The following is a 17,325-nucleotide window of genomic DNA, read 5'->3' on the forward strand; positions in this document are numbered from 1 at the left end:
TTTCAAACGCCGTAGGCAATTTTCGCAACAAATATAACTCGACGATTAAAGGTTTTAGTCAGATTTTTGGAAAAGATCTGAATGATGAAAATAGTGAAAGTGTAAAAACTACAACAATGGATGTTTTCCAGGATAATACTGGAAATAGAATTACACATACCTGGACATGTGTATGCTACATATGTGTTTATCTGTAGAAGATCACACGGATAAAACTAGGCAGAGCAACATACCACATAATTGTCAACTCAAGAGAATTGTCAGTACATCACCAATTTCTGAACAGAGTAGGAACGTATTCCAGGCTATACACAACAGTATACATGAATGACTGTTATATTGAGGGAAATCCTACAACACAAATACAAATAACTAACCTATTTCTACAAATTAAACCCCGTTGAAGGACTAACTACTGGCTTACATATATATATATATATATATATATATATATATATATATATATATATATATATATATATATATATATATATATATATAACCTTTATTGCTCTGCTCGTGACAGCAGAAATTCAAATGATAAAAGGCAAATTTATAGAAAACACTAAAGTAGTGTCCATTCTGGTTTCATATTGAACCAAAATTTTAATTTGAAGCAAAATTGTAACAAGTTAAAATCATGTCTTTTTATATCTGGCACTTAACTCGACAAATAATTTCATTAGGGGGTCCTAAGGTCTGACTTACTGAATAAATAGCGAAGGGTGGCATGACGTACATAGCACACTCGCCAGACGTTCGGAAGCTTGTGGATTCAAAACCATCTTTTCTTTCCAAGACATAAATAATCATGTCTCACAATCTCTTTAAACTGAAGGAAGCTCTTCATCTTTAAATAAGAATATCAAAGTAATAAGGGACATGAAAATACAGATGAAATCTGTCTGAATTAAAAAATATAGTGCAAAGATCCCGACTATCAAATTACTGAGAATTGGTTCCTATGAAGTAACCTCATCTCAGGTTACTATACAAAGATCTAGTCTCAGGTTACTTTGAATTCCTCCATGCAAATTGTGCAAATTCTCTTTCCAGTATTGTGCAACACAGCCAGCAAAAGGCAATTATAGTCATCGCTGATTCGCATCTCAAACATCAGTAATACATATATATGACAGCATGGCGAGAAATGATCAGTAAACTTACAAGCAGTTCAAATTTTCGGTAATTTTACATAAGAGGTCCGAGTCGAAATACGCTTATTAATACATATATTCATACATTTATACGGAACAATTTAGCAAATGGCATGTACAACTAAATGTAACTGAGATAATATCATAAATTCAACTAGATATATTATAAATTTAACAACATAACATGTGAAATGTACCGTCTTTTAACTTTCTTAAAGTTCTCCCCTAAGGAGCTGATCCTAGACATGGCGTCGCATTGAGCTTATTTTCCTGTAGACTTAACTCTTTTACGGGAAATTAATACCTACAAGTAATATGATAAAGAATAAAGTTCCTAAACCAGAGACCTCGTGTACAAAAATACATAAAAAAAGCAATTCTTTTAGGAGAAACTTAACAAAACTTCCCGAACGCCCGTTGTGAAAGTTATAATAAACAAACGTGTTCGACCAACATTACCTCAGGTAATGTTGTCGTCTCGTGAATTGTCAAGTCTTTCGAAATAGATAAACAAATTGTTTGTTGTTCCCCCAAACTAAGCAACGGTGAGTCTTTTCATCATCTTACTTGAAGTAAATTTAATTTTGAGTAACATTAATGTGACTGAGTATAGACTAACCTCATAATAAGCTGTGCTACTTGTTATCCACGACAGGTCAAGTCTGGGCAACCTACCGGTTGGCTAGGCTAAATCTATTAATTGATTGATTACCTTATTGATTAATTTAATGTTCTCTGGCATCATGACATGCTAATAGGGTAGTACGCTGAACCGTGGGGTTTGGGGGTGGGGTAGGTGCTGCTGTTTCGAACCTTCTATCTTCAAGGGGTAGTAGCCTAGGCCAGTCCATGTGCTCGATGTCAAGTGATGCTTGGGGGGAATCAGGGGAAGGGGGAAGCGCCCCCCCAATCCCAGCCAGGTCAGGGTAAGATGTCCAAAGCCAGGCTAGGAAAGTTCTGGTTAGGTTAGGGCATGACGCTCTAGGGAGGCATAGCCTAAGGGAATTTAATCCTATCCATGTTTCTGATACTAGTACCTATTTAATGTTACTTCGGTGGGTCCAGCAGGGGGTTAGGGGGCTGGTGACACAAAGCACCCCCCCCACGAGATCAGGGCACAAAGCCCTACGCCAGGTTAGGAAGATACGGTCTAAATAAGTCAGGACATGGCATTCTAGGAAGGTTAGGTTTGGCCTGCTTTCGCGGTTGGATTTCTCACGCCTACCTATCATAAACTTGTCTTCTTTATGGCAGTTTCTATGAAACCTACCAGTTTACACTTTTATTTACCTAAGCCAGGAAACTTTCGTTGAAATTTTATTTAGCGTCGTTAGGTGAGCCAATACGTACATCTATCTGACCAACTCGGGTATTAAGCCTAAAATTTTTATTAATCCAAAATTACACTTGGGTAAAACTGGGCAACGGCAGTTCAAGGCCAATATGGCATCCTGGGTCAGGTTAAACAGAACATGGTACCTTAGGTTTAGGTGGTTCAAAAGGTCTATAGGCACATATAAAATTCACATAAAATGGTCTATAGGCACATGTAAAATTCACATAAAATGGTCTATTATGAAACATGAAGCCCCCTTCAATTCCAAATCATGTAAACCTGTTCAGGTATACATGAAAAGGAAGCCCCCATTAAATTCCTAATCATATAGACCTGAACAACATTTAAGTGGCTGTTTAAGGAGGTAATCAAAACTTTCATAAATGTAGCCTTCATAAATATAGCCTAGCTTAAACTAACCTAAGGCCAATGTATCTTAACCTAAGATGCCACACATCGTACCTGCTCCAAATGATTGTCAAAAATGTTCCTCGGAACCAAGGCACCTTACCCTGACCATAAATAGCATCCCTGGGAAGGAGGGATATTTATTGCCATAAATCTTCATGTTTTCCTTCATTGTCCTAAACTTGGAAGCCAGGAGAAATTTCTGTTGTTCAATAATTTCTAACCTAAGTACCTACACTTCTAAAATGCATTACATATAGTAGTATGTATAGCATTATTATCATTATATTAACTACATTCAGGTTGAGGTACAAAAGATATTCAATACAATAATCATGTTAACTTTTGGTTTCATGTAAGGAACTTTTCATATTTGGTAAGGTTGTGCCTTAGGACATGAGGAAGCTTTCTTTTTCCTCCTACTCTGTTATAATGAGAACATATACTTTTAAAAGAGGAAGATTATTAGTACCTTGGAAAGGAGACTAAGGGTTGATTTTTATAATGGCCGTTAGATAAATATAAAGACAAACCAATCATATTTAATATTCATTTGAAATAAAAATATATACAGAACCAATCAAATTTAGTATCAGTTACATTCAGGTGAAGTTGTCCTATGGTAAGAGACTAAAATCAAAGGCATAATAAAAAAAATAAAGAAATAACATATTACAAATGTATTATAAATCCAGCCTCTCGATTGACAGTATGGTACTTACCCAAGTTCATAATGTGTTGCTAAATGAGAGCCCAGTCAACACACTCGTCAATCCTGAAAAATAATCAACAGCAGCATTAGTACTCAACTGGAAAGTTATTCCAACTCAAACAATATAATCCCAGCCTTGAAACACTGAACTCCTTGTGAAAATTACTACTGTATAAGCAATTTAACAAGACTATCCATGCACATTTCCAGACTTGAAGGCTTGTGTAATTTATTCTTAAAGTTGTGATTCACTTATCCAAAGTGCTTCTTCAGTACACAGCTTAGAAACTGGATTTTTTGTCGCACTTCTTTCTTTTCACATCCTTCTTTATTGTTGTTTTATCCTCAGAACTAACAGTGCAAAAGTAATAATCAGCTGACGAAATGAAGTTTACAGTTGAACACATAGGGAAGGCTGGTGGGAGAATTGGGACAATTTCAAGTTTACGGAGTCAACCCAACATAATACATGAAACCCCTTTGTTTTTGGTGACTACTCTGGGAGGCAGTGCACCACATCTGACTCAGGTTTGTAAGGATGACTTTTTTGTCAACTTAAATACACACTCTTGGAAGTAAATTACTTTGGTCATGATTTACTATTCCAAAGAATTATTCTAGCTAAAATTTCATAGACTTTTTTAAAAGTAATTTTATATGCTGTAATGCATTTTACTTTATAACACTTAAAAATTAATTTGACATCGTGAATGAAAATTAGTTAGCATGTATTCACTGCAGAGAATTTGTGGACTGTAGAATTGTAATTTGTCTTGCTAAAGTTTCACAAAACTTCAAGTTAGTTAGGCATTGCCAACAGATGTAAAAGCTTTAACCAAAGAATTCTTTCGAATGTATAGTTACCTTAATTATTCAAATTCATTTCACATTTCTTAAATTTATAAAGTTTTGACTTGTTTGCCATTCTTAAAAATTTCCCAGGATAATCTTCATCTTGTCATCCAGAAAGAACTACCAATTTGTGTCCCTGCTCAACATTTTTGTGATCATGTTAAAACCCTGACATCATTCAAGAAAGGTGTTGCACACTTCGCTGCATTAAAGGTAAAAGTAGTACTGTATTACTACCAGTAACTTGTTTGTGTAGAGATGGATACTACTGTGTAAGACTAATGGTATTTAAAAGTTGTTTCCTATCCTTTTCTTGAAACAATCTTTTTGTAAAGTACAGAACTGTAATTAATAATAGCATTTATTCTTGTTCCAAATGAAAACATTACTATTTCCACATCTTTCATTTACATTCTACTGAATTGTGTATTAACCTTCAAGTTGCTACAACCATGGGATTTCAAAAGTTAATGAGCATGAATGTTTTATAATAGCTTTGTTCAAACCAGTTCACGTTTTTATAAGTACGTACGTACATAGTAATTTTGGATCTAAGCTCTAATATGTATAATTTTCTTCACTTAACAACACAGAGTCATAGTGTATGTGTATCAGTTCAGGACCCATCCAAAGCAACACCAAGTGGTTACAATGACAAGAAAGGAATTTCATTGTGGACATATAGTGGCAGACAGATTTTATCAGCTGAAAGGTAAGGCAACATGTCAAGGAAGCCCTCATTGAGTATTTGATTACAGATGCAATTTAGCTCTGATTTGAGATGCCTTTTCAAACAACAGGTTGTTTAGGAAAGACAAAGAAAGTGTTTACTTCAAAAATATAGTGTACATAGAGGTTTGTTGCCCAGTCCATATGTGTAAAATCATTTAGTTAAACATTATTCATTTAGCATGTGAAACAAGATTTGATGACTAATCATGTGAAAGGTATGTCCTCTAAACTTGAAAAATGAGACTATGAACATTTTGTATATAATGGTCTGCCATACGAATGTGATTTTACATTCATCTGAAAATGTATACATATACTGTACTATAAATATGATTTTACATTCACCTGAAAATGTAGTACATACACTACACATTTCTTTTATTCCTAGATCTTTTCAATTTGACATATTCATGACATATATCAGCAGGGTCTTAAAATGTCTGATTAAGCACTATTAATGGAAATTATAGGCACTAATTCTTCCCACCATATGTATTGTTGGTATGTAGATATATTTTGTAAATTGCAGTCATTTTTTTCTTTCGTACAGATATCTGATGCTGATGGAAGCCATGCAGCCTGATTGGTACGAGTCCCTTAATGATGCCGACACAGACAGAGATTCATCCAAAAAGAGGATTGCCAAGAGCTTTGCACTCTCATCTGCTCTTCTGGACCAGTGCATCGAAGGACATAAAAATTCATCGGTAATGATATGCATTACAGGATATTCTTTAGTTTTTGGTAAAGCTAGTTGTTCATTTTAATTTCATACACAAATGCAAATATTCTGTTTAAAAGGGTTTGTAACTTTTTTTTCAAAAGATACAAAGTATTGGAATGAGCAACGCTTGTAGTATGGTATCAAGAATTAATTTAGCATGGAGTTATTCTTGCATAAATGGCAATAGGAAGTTATTTTAAATGGCTGTTTATTTTTCAGGTGCCATTATTTCAACACCTCATTATTGACCAAACCAAAAATATTTGTTATTAAGAAGCTTTTGATGTAACAAGTAACACAAGCAGTTTATGTGTGGACTTTCTGCAGCAGCGTTTCTTAATGCAAATTGTTCAAATAGGCTGTGATCGCTTTTTTTACGTTCCAGAGTTGCATCATGCTTCTCAAGAAATTACTGGTTGACAATTAAAATGTGAAAACCATTAGATACTAAATATAATTGAGAAATAACCCATCAAACTATCTGTTCATATATACAAAAATCTTAGTAAGGTCCCCACATTTGTAATGTAAATGTAGAATGCTACTTTGCCATAAGACAAGCTCCATATTATTATTGTAATTATAATAACAATACTATTTACTAGCATTTCTTATGGAATATTAGTATTTCCCACTTTTCCATAAATCTAGCTATATTATCCTGAACCTTCTTATAAGTTACGTATTATGTTTTCAACAGCAAAAGTCGTATTGTGTTTGCAACAGCAAAATTTTTCCAGGAAATATTTGGGTAATGCAGCGGTTTCAAATATAAATTTTTCTTTTTTCTTTACAAATTCTTTACAATATCTGACCAGTTAGTGTACATTACTACTCTGTAGAAAATACCTGTGAATTTTTGGTTAATTTAAGCTGAGCTCTTAACTGGCACTTAGTTTGATGCCTTTTATTTCATATTAAGGAAGTGGTTTTGTACTGCAGTGGAGGGATAATTTAATTTTTGTCAATTAATGTATGCAGGGAAAACATTATCTCCCTTTGTGGTCTAGCCAACTCATGTCAGTAATAGGTGTTTAGAGTTGTTTATGTTCTGTTCCATTTTCTTAGCTGTGACAAGTCTTCATTCACATTTGTCCAAGAAAACTTATTATTTTTATTTTTATGTTTACAGGAATTGCAGAAAGCAGCTCTGTTTGCTCCTTTACTTGGTGGACACAGCGAATCAGATCGAAGACGGTGGTCAAAGGAAGTTACAGAAAGATTATCTGATGGTATACAGGGATTTTCACTGCTAGGAATTCACACAAATGGACTCACAGCAGAAAATATTGAACCTCAAGTGGCATCATCCTTAGCAAAATCTTCTCTAGTAAGTTTTCTTAAAAAAAACTTTTGAAGGTTTGTGCTTATTTCATGTTACTGTCCTTTTGTATTCGAGCCCATTTGTTTACCGTCGTGAATGACAGTGTGATGGGTATATGACCACAAGAATTAATTTATGTATAGAAAAATGTTGTAAGCAAACGAAGAATACTTAATTATTATGTTTTTTTTAGTCTGTATATTTGAAAAGGTCTTTTAATTATGATTTAGGAGAATTACTGTATTTTTTTAGGAGGTGCAACAACCCATTGGCTTCCAGTTACACTGCTTTTTGCCTGTTACATTTCATCCTTTTCCTTTGGTGTCTTTCTCCCTAACTGTCCAGCTTCTTCAGCTTCTTCAGTTTCTTCAGCTTCTTCCTGGTTGAATTTTCAGTTCTTTTGAAAGAACAAATCCTTTAGGCAAGCCTGACAACTCTCAGAATGTGACTCTTCGTAAATCTTACAATAAATAAAATGAACCTGTATGAGAACAGCATGCATCATTCTCTCATCACAACACAATGAGTTCCTGTTTTATGTCTAGATTAAATGCCATTCTTCTCTTTTGATAGTTACTGGCATGTTTGGTTAATAATATCAGTGTTTATTGCTATCTAGGTAGTTATGTTACTTCTTTCTGGTTACTTTTGAATGCTTCAGCTGAATACATGGGTATGTATTCTACAAATCCAGTTATCTTTGCTCAAGATGTAATATGCTTTGTAAATAGGATACAGTATTTCACTTTTTCTTTCTTTCTTCGAATACTCGGCTGAAAACCCTCCTGGACGGAGTCAACAGACTACGTATACATAAACCTAAGAGGTCTCCAAAGGCAAATCAGACTAGAGAAAAAGCACCAGGTTGTCCTTATATTTAAACTTATTTCAAATGTACAACTATGGCAATGAAATTACTCACAATGTTACATATGTTTCACATATGAACCTGAAATTTATTATGTTTCTTGTTGTATAGTAAGCTTATTTTCAGTATATGAATATTATTTGTTTCTTGGTATTGCTTATTTTTAGTATAATATGAATGCAGGGCATTATAGTGTATTGGACTGGTAACCTTCGAATCAAAATTGCTAATTAGCACTAAAGATATCATCTTTGTATTTAACAGGATCCCTTACCACCCGAGTATCCACGCCAGTCTTTTGGAGCCTGGAATCCACTTACAGTTTTGGGTTTAATTGAAGTTGGCATGGACTTATTTGATTCCTCTTTCCCATTCCTAGTAACAGAAAGAAGAGGTGCTCTCATATTTCCAAATTCACCAAACAGGTAATAGCCTATCATATAAAATGTTTGCATGTCTGCAGTATTTAACTGTCAGTTTCATACATATAGAGCAGTGGTTCCCAACTGGTGGTCCATGGTGACTTTTTGGGTGGTCCATAGGATTTCCACTGTATTTGGTAAGAATACCCTACCGATTTAATTTGTAAGGAAAGTGTTTATTATTTGTATACTCTTGCGTCCTTTGGAAATCTGTTTGTTAGAAAGAAACAAAAGGTTACAAAACTACGAATTCCATTTCTAGGAAAGTCTGTTTTTAAGACATTAAATGTTTGTGGTTGGTTTTGCAGGTAAAAATGAAGTAATATAATTTGAAAGGAAAGGATTTACTGTATTTACTGCAGAATTTGTTGAATGTGTGGTTAGAAAAAATAGCGCAAAAAGGTTTGCACAGAATTGTTCCTTTTCCAGGGAATTATTTGTTAGAAATAAATTTTAGAGCAAAAGGTTACACAGCTGTTCCTCTTCCAGGGAATTATGTTTTTAAGAAATATTAAAATGTTAGCTGGCTATTCTTTTGTGTAATTTCTCAGAATTATTTTAAATAAATGTATTTCAAACCCAGACACTTGTTGTATATACTTCTTTATCTTGATCAAAAATGAAATGGTCCACGGCATACTGCTTATCGGGGTTGGCGGTCCATGGCGTGAAACCAGTTGGGAATCACTGATATAGAGGAACCAAGCAGCAGCGGTAAATGTGTAAGACCAGGTACTTTAGTTTACCTTTATCCTAGCAGCATATTGTGTAACCCCATTCATGGTGACTTACTTTTGGGTTTTGAAAGACTAAAGTACGTACCAAAAAAGTTACCGAACTTTTCATTTTCTCCTTACTTAGATGGAAAACTTATGTGAACATAGCTCTTAAATAACACTATATGAAGATTAATCTCTAGTGGTCAAATATTTTGTATAGTTACTGTTCACTGTCGTGACTGTAATGCAGTACAGTATATACAACGGGCTACGCCAATCCTAGACAAGGATCATGTCTTTTGGTATAGACCAGATGACCATTGCCTCTTCTCATAATTAATTTATATTTATTTTTATAATACAGTACATCCTCCAAAAAGACTGCTAACCAAAAGCCCTTAGAACATCAGGATAAAAAGCTGAAATCGGAGAAAAATTCTGCTAAGGTGGAGGATAAAAAGACCAAAGATGACAAAGAAAATGGCCTTGAAGAGGAAAATGTGACCAGCCCATTCGAAATTTGCTTGAAGGATGAAAGGTATCCATTTTTGTTGGTAGTTTCAATTCATGTCAATTATGTAATTTTTTCCAGCATATATAAAATGCATGTCTTTCAGTCGCAAAAAGCAGAGACAGGTGTATTTGAATATAATAACAATACATACTTATTTGACTGCTGAAAATCTTGTATGTTCCCTTTCAGAAACTTTGAATTGATGGAACCTTTGTTGGAGGGATGCACGTGTTACACATGCAAGAACTTTACCAGATCTTACATCCACCACTTGGTCAAAGTTAATGAGATGCTTGCACCTGTTTTATTAATGATGTAAGTAGACATTTTCATTTTTACAATTTTTACACTGATGATGTCAGTAACACTTACATTTCAGTACACTTACATTGGTTTTCTGCAAATGAAACTGGTGGATTAAAGTTTCCATTAATTTGTACGGCAGAGATTTCGTAATAGTATTATAAAACTGAAGAAATGTACTGTATAATGTTCTTACTTACGATCATCAGAATAGTTCATTAGATTTGCATAATTAGGTTGCTTACATGTAGTACAAAATCTTTAATTAACACACTACATTTAACTGTGAGCTTTGAATCAGATCACAATTGGTAAGTTATGGTACTTAATATTTATAGTTTATAAACCACTCTTGATTCTTTTCAACTTAAAAAATATCTATCTTCATTATTTTCATATCTGTATAATTAATGTCTTCGTTAGTGAATGTGCACCCATAGATTGGTTTCCGTGTAGGTAATAAATCTTTTATTAATTGCAGACATAACCTTCACCACTGGACCGCATTCTTTGCAAGCATAAGATCAGCCATCAAGGAAGACAAGCTTGAGGAGTTAAAAACAATAGTAAAAGCCTCCATTGAAAGTCTATAGCATTTACTACAGTATATGTTTATTTTAAGGTTTTCAAGAGTTTTATCTAATCTAGAATAATTAAATTTATAGTGCTGTTTTCAAAGGTTTTTCTCTAACCTTATGTTAAGTTTGCCAGAGATCTCTTTTGCTCATTTAGTTAATAAGGAAGAGTAAAAATAGTAAACTTGGAAAGTAACAGAAACAAATTTATAAGGACAAATTTGCAAAAGGAAAACCCAATCATTAAGCAAAATCAATGAGACCATTTTTCACGAAACTGCTTTACAACAAAAATAAATGTAATTAATGTACTGCCCATTTACAATACCACTACAATAGAGGCAAACTAAAAAATTCTATTCCTACCAAAACACAACAGCACACTATACTATCCCCTCAGGACTAGAAGGCAACACAATGAACAATGGTGGTAGAGGGAAAGATACTAAAAGCTCCAACATAAAGGCAAATACAAACAAGCTCCAATACCTAATTGCGGGAGAAATAGTTCCTTCTAACTGCTTGAGAAAGGAATGTCAAAACCAGAAAAGAAAAATACTGTCCCATTTTTTCCAGAAAAGTCTGTCTCAAACTGGCCCATTAATCATAAATAAACTTATTCCATGCAAGTGGCTCTCAAGTCACAACAACTTGCTAGACCCTGAAAGACTGAGCCCTCATTGCACATGCCCAAACCACAAGTCACATTTTCCTAGTGTATGAAGTCCAGGGTAACAGAGCCCTAAGTATGGTTTATTAACCCACACTAGGGGAAACAGAACTTAGTTTACCTGTGAAAAGTGAAAAGAGGAAGACCAGATCAGAAAGTGGCATAATATCAGAGAATCACAAGTAACCATGCTCTACACTCAACCAACCTGACTAAAAAAAAAAAAAAAAAAAAAAAAAAAATAAGACCGAGTTGTTGGCTGCTGGCCATTGACTGGTACCTAGTGGGGATTAATTGTTCCACTTAACCTTGCAGCTCACAGTATATATTAGTATACCAAATCTGAGAACAGTAAATCAATGCTGTGAGTATGTTTTAAATATCTACAAATGAAGTAGCAAGATAAATCATTAGGCAATAATAAATGTCAAATGGAAATAACTTCTGAATTAATTTATGACAAATTTCTTGCAAGACAGAGCGAAATAGTGCTGAATGAAGAAGTTTCAATTATGGTATTTGTTCCCTATTAAATATTGAACACGCAACCAGTTGCCAGTGCAAATAAAAAGAAGGGTCCTCAGTACTATAAAAAGAAACAAGCGAACGTAAATGCTACACAACAGCAGAAACAAACAAATCGTGCTTCAGGTACCTCTGTTCCTGGCCGTCTAGCCAGAACTGTAAGGGCAAGCGAATTTTCAAGGTGTGATAAACAAAACAAATACCACGTAGTTCACTCCAAGGGGGGAGAGAAGCGATGTTGGTCATCAATATCAACATCTTTTGTATCAAATAATCAGTTTAATCATTTATCAGATCATTGTGAGGCAATTGATTTTCCTATGAAACACACGGCCGAATCCAAAAAATCTGTGCAGGTTCCCGTAGATTTGCAACAAATTCATGCAATTATTAGTCAAAACGAGTTGCGACCAACTTTACATGCAGTAAATTTGGACCATAAGTCATTCACTTTGTTCTTTGATTCTGATAGTCCACGTAATATCATGGATTTTAAGGAATCATCATTTACTCTTTTCAAATTTCCCTATAGAGAAGTCCGGAATAAGGCTCTCAGGCATAGGGAATAATGAATTAAATGTGGTAGGGAGTAACTCATGTACAGTACAAGGTCGGTAAGCGCACGTTTGCTGATACTTTTATCGTTGTACAAAACATTAATATGTATCCCGCAGTAAAATTATCGGATACCCGTCTATGGGCACTCAAAATATTATCTTAGCACCTGCAAAACACGGCGTGTATATCAAAGGGAAATTCTATAAGTCTTCTAATACCCTAAAATCAGTTTTAGATAATAAAGAGACAGACAGAGTTGTCACTTACATTAAAGAACCAATCACCTGTCTCATGAACCAAGAAAAATAATACATGCAACCCAACAGAACTCTTGCTCGCCCAGTAATATCAGCTTGCACGCAAACTCTCGAGCCTAACGTAACTTCGAACATATTAGTGCGTGTAAAGAGAACCTTTCCGAAACTCTGAAAACACACGGATTATCCGTCACACAAGCCATTTATACAGTCGGCTCACAACAACAATGTCACATCGAAGTCTGTAATCATTTGAATACCACTTTAGTAATCCACAAAAATCAACATATCTGGATGCAGAAGTTTATAAACATCGCATTCTTACCGTAGCTGAGATAAATCACGCTCAATCAGTTGCGGATGAATCCCTTTTGCAATCTATAAAGAACAAAATCAATATGGACATTCAAGAAGAAGAAAAGAAAATTCAGCAGAAATTTTTGAATCTTTTAACTAAATATCATGATGTTTTTTCCACTACGGATGGAACCTTAGGAAAAACGGATGTCATCGAGCATCAAATAAGGCTCAAGGACAAACAGAAAGTAATCTATGTACCTTCGTACCGACTTCCTATGAAATTTCAGAATGAGATAACAGAGGAAGTAGGTAAAATGCTAAAGGAAGGAGTCATTAGGAAATCAAACAGTCCCTTATAATTTTCCGTTAATAGTAGTACCGAAAAAGATCGAACTTGGCGGATATGCGTCGATTTTCGTCGTTTAAATGAAGAACATCCCTGATAGATTCCCAGTTACCATGTACTGATGATATCCTATCTCTACTAGGTCAGAACAAATATTTCACCAGCTTAGACCTACTAAAGGGATTTCATCAGATTCCGTTGGAACAAGAGAGTATCCCATACATGCCTTGCAGCACAGCCAGGGGACATTATGAATTTTTGCGTATGCCTTTTGGTTTACGTTGTGCTCCCATAAACTTTGTTTACTCGTATGATAAACATTGTGTTTGGAGACTTGTTAGGAGATATCCTACATGCCTACATGGACGACTAGTAATCTTTTCCAACACATTAGAAGAACATTTACGTAAATTAGAGTTAGTGCTACAAAGACCTAAGGCAGCATAATTTAAGGGTAAAGATAAGTAAGTGTGAATTTTTTTAGAACAGAATTAGTCTATTTAGGTTTCACGGTTTCTAGTGAAGGTCTTAAAGTCGTCCATGATAAGGTGTCGGCTATCCGTAATTCTTCCATACCTACTAACGTCAAGGGAATACAGCAATTTTTTAGGATGTAGTGGCTATTATCGCCGCTTAATACGCAACTACTCAATCATAGCCGCTCCCCTAACCGATCTTATAAAAAAAAAAAAGGGCGTAGATTTCATATGGTCTGAAATTCATCAACAGGCGTTCGATAAATTGAAAGATGAACTGTGTAGTTCTCCTATCTTGAAATTTCCTGACTTCGGTAAGGAATTTTTCATAGCAACAGACGCCTCAGACCTAGGAGTAGGTGGGGTAATTGCCTTCAACAATATGATAAACAGTTTTTCCCTATAGCTTTTTATTCACGTAAACTGAGACCTTCCGAAAGTAAATATGCAGTAATAGACAAGGAAGGGCTCGCTATTGTTAATTCACTCGTGCATTTTAAATTCATAATATACGGTTATCCCGTCAAGGTTCTCACTGATCATAAGCCCTAACCGACTTCTTTAAAGGCTTTAGTCACAGCCCTAAGCGAACTCGGTGGCACATGATCATCCAGGACTTTGGCGCGAGGATCGGGTATTTACCTGGGAAAGCAAATATCATAGCTGACGCATTATCACGCAACCCCTCTTCATCTTGTACCGAGCCATTAGCTGAATTAATAGATATCTCAACCTCCACGCCCATTGTTAAAACTATATCTGAACAGGAAGATCTGGGCTGGAGTGCTGAACTATTACAGACAGAACAAAGAAAAAGATCCGCAAATAGAAAAAATCATCATTGCGTTTTAAACGGAGAAATCCGAAGGAAAAGGAATACATTAAGTATAAGCAGCAGAATTATATCATCAAGGATAATATCCTGTGTAGATCCGTGACGAGGAAAACCCGCAACACACACAGTCGAATAACAACCAGGTGGTGGTACCTATCTCACTCATAACTCTGTCTAAAATGGCTGCATGAAAATCCACTGCATGTAAACCCGGGTTTTCCCCGGGTTATTCCTAATTTCACAGAAAGCCAAACAAATCCTTATTTTATTGGCATACGATGCTTACAGATATAAAAAAGCACATAGCAAATTGTCGCACTTGTCAAGAATACAAAGGGCGCACAGAAGGACACCTGGTCAGCCCTAGGGGCTTACCCCGTGACCAAATCAACCCTTTGAAAGAGTACATTTAGATTTATTAACAGGATTTACGAGTCAGACAGAGGAAATAAGCACCTCCTAGTAATCATAGATGCTTTGACTCGATATACAGAACTTATAGCGCTTAAAAAAAACAAAAACCGCGGCGGTCGAGTGCGCTAGGAAGTTTTACGAGTGCTACATTTGTAAACATGGAATTCCACACACCATTATATCAGACTCGGGCGGGGAGTTCAATAATCATTTCCTTAACTCCTTGTGCGAATTCCTTTGTATAAAGAAAACAATCATACCATGATCTATCACCCAGAGTCTAATGGGCTAGTGGAAAGGGCAAATCGTAAGGTTTTAAACATTTTAAGGGTCACCTTAGGCGGGGCAGACCCCAACTGGGGACATTGCCATACCTGCGGTACTAAGCACACTTAATCACTCGTATCATGTGTCTATTAAAATGACACCGCACGAGGCACTGTACGGTATCCCTGGCTAGAACACCTTTCCACATCCTAACTGCCTACACTAATTTATCAAATCCTCTAAAGGATGTTATGGATGAAAGCATAAGTCGATATAATATAACTTCGTAAGAATCTAGAAGAAGCACAAATAATAATGAAAAAAATCATGATAAAATAGCTAAGCCAACTAGAAAACATATGCCTTGGGCGATCAGGTATACATACAAGTGTACGTACGTAAAGGTTTAAATTATAAACTGACACCTAAGTTTGAAGGCCCGTTTAACATTTTAGAAAATTTAACGGCCAATAGATTTAGGGTTCAAAATGTATCCAAACCCACTGATGTGAGAATAGTTCCATTGGCACATATCAGAATCTAAGAAAGGTAGATGGAGTGAGGAAAAAAAAAAAAAAATGGTTGTATTTATGAAACTTGTATAATAATTTATATATATATATCTATTAATCATATTTGTATGTACACCTATTCTTTTACGCGAGTTATTACATATGTTTTACTCATTGCAGGTTTCAAAAATGAATCTGTTATTGTTAGGAGTGATATTGTGTATTCAGACATCTTTTGTTGTATGGAAAGAGCGCTAAGACGACGAAATAGAATTTAATCATGGCTCGATTATAGAGAGAACAGACGATGTATACATCGTGTCAAGTAATATAGTCATAGAAGGGATAATGCACGCAATATTTTTGCCTGAAGATGACGTCCTTAACTGAAAGAATGACCTGATGAGGTTTGCTCTTTCGCTTAAGGAAATGCACGAAACGTAATTTTCATGCTAACTCAGAGATTTCGCTAGCTCAAACCCTAAGCGTCCGCGGAAATGTGTCTTATGACATACAAAATAAAACCGCCGAGGCAGAGGAACTTGCTCGTGACCTGCTGATGTGGTCTGTGCGGCACAATACTCTCGAACGCCGCAACCCGCTTATTCTGGCTGGACTAAACATCTTAGGATCTGTTGCGAATCTAGGCTTAGGAATTTCAAATCGCCTTAAGATAAATAATCAAAATAAAAGAATTGAGTTTTTGCAACACAAAACCGAATTAGCTTTGTCCGAACTTCGCAGCCAGTTATCTTCAATCAATCAAATAATGAGTATCGTAAACGAACATTCAAATAATATCGATCAGGTCATGGAAGTTCAACATTTGCTGGCTACATTAGCTTACTATAGTTCGAAAATAGATTCATATCCGTGTGAAAATATCACATTTTATTGAGAAATCAAAAGATTATGTAGAAGCTATTACGTTAGCGACAAGGGTGTGTTATCTCCTCACTCATGCCTATTAAAGATCTGACGTTAACTTTGGAAAACGGACGGAGAAACTAGGTTATATTCCTTTATTAGACGCCCATAAAGTAGAGTTATATTATAGCCTAATATCAGTCAGCGTTGAAAATTATAGAATTATGATCACAATACCTTTTGATTCTTCCGATGCTTGGCAATCATACAAAATAGCACCGTTTCCTACTTTCATGACGAATAACTCAAGTCCAGTAATATCCAATTTGACGGGGCATGTACTGATTTCTTCTGATAGGAAATCATTTACAGTCATTAAAGACTTAGATAAACTCACTCACTGTTCAGAAGCCATGAATAATAAAATTTGTACAGCCGACTCTTTTGAATTCTATCCTATATCAACGGATTCATGTGAGTTAGGCATAGTGCTAAACGGCTCTCTCTCTCATACAAGCGAAGGTTGTCTGGGGACAAACTTTATCCCTTTTACAGTAATAAATTCATTACAGGATGAATAATGGTTTCCTGGATCCGTTACGATAAAGCCGGATTCAACGTAGTATGTCCGGATGGGACCACCGCCCATTCC

General features: G+C 35.4%; 2 protein-coding genes across 2 annotated transcripts in view; one reads left to right on the forward strand and one right to left on the reverse strand.

The window, feature by feature from the left end:
* LOC135194948 (serine protease filzig-like) overlaps positions 1–17,325 on the reverse strand; it is a 150,462-nt gene that overhangs the window by 126,262 nt on the left and 6,875 nt on the right. Inside the window, exon 2 of the mRNA XM_064221175.1 lies at positions 3,624–3,676. The gene's annotated coding sequence lies outside the window, so the exon portion shown is untranslated. The remainder of the gene's footprint in view (positions 1–3,623; positions 3,677–17,325) is intronic.
* LOC135194949 (queuine tRNA-ribosyltransferase accessory subunit 2-like) lies at positions 1,601–10,749 on the forward strand. Its single transcript, XM_064221176.1, has 10 exons — positions 1,601–1,702; positions 3,963–4,141; positions 4,556–4,678; positions 5,059–5,177; positions 5,748–5,904; positions 7,054–7,251; positions 8,378–8,538; positions 9,619–9,792; positions 9,958–10,083; positions 10,553–10,749. Exons 2-10 carry the CDS (start codon positions 3,998–4,000, stop codon positions 10,662–10,664), a joined length of 1,314 nt encoding a protein of 437 aa, XP_064077246.1. The 5' UTR covers positions 1,601–1,702; positions 3,963–3,997; the 3' UTR covers positions 10,665–10,749.

This window comes from Macrobrachium nipponense, chromosome 15 (assembly GCF_015104395.2).
Source record: "Macrobrachium nipponense isolate FS-2020 chromosome 15, ASM1510439v2, whole genome shotgun sequence".
NCBI classification, from domain to species: Eukaryota; Metazoa; Arthropoda; class Malacostraca; order Decapoda; family Palaemonidae; genus Macrobrachium; species Macrobrachium nipponense.

Bases quoted from the DNA above. Each gene is read 5' to 3' on its own strand.
- LOC135194949 (XM_064221176.1), top strand. From the start codon at position 3,998: ATGAAGTTTACAGTTGAACACATAGGGAAGGCTGGTGGGAGAATTGGG. The intron at 5,178-5,747 runs GTAAGGCAACAT...TCTTTCGTACAG, and splicing joins CAGATTTTATCAGCTGAAAG to ATATCTGATGCTGATGGAAG. The intron at 10,084-10,552 runs GTAAGTAGACAT...TATTAATTGCAG, and splicing joins GCACCTGTTTTATTAATGAT to ACATAACCTTCACCACTGGA.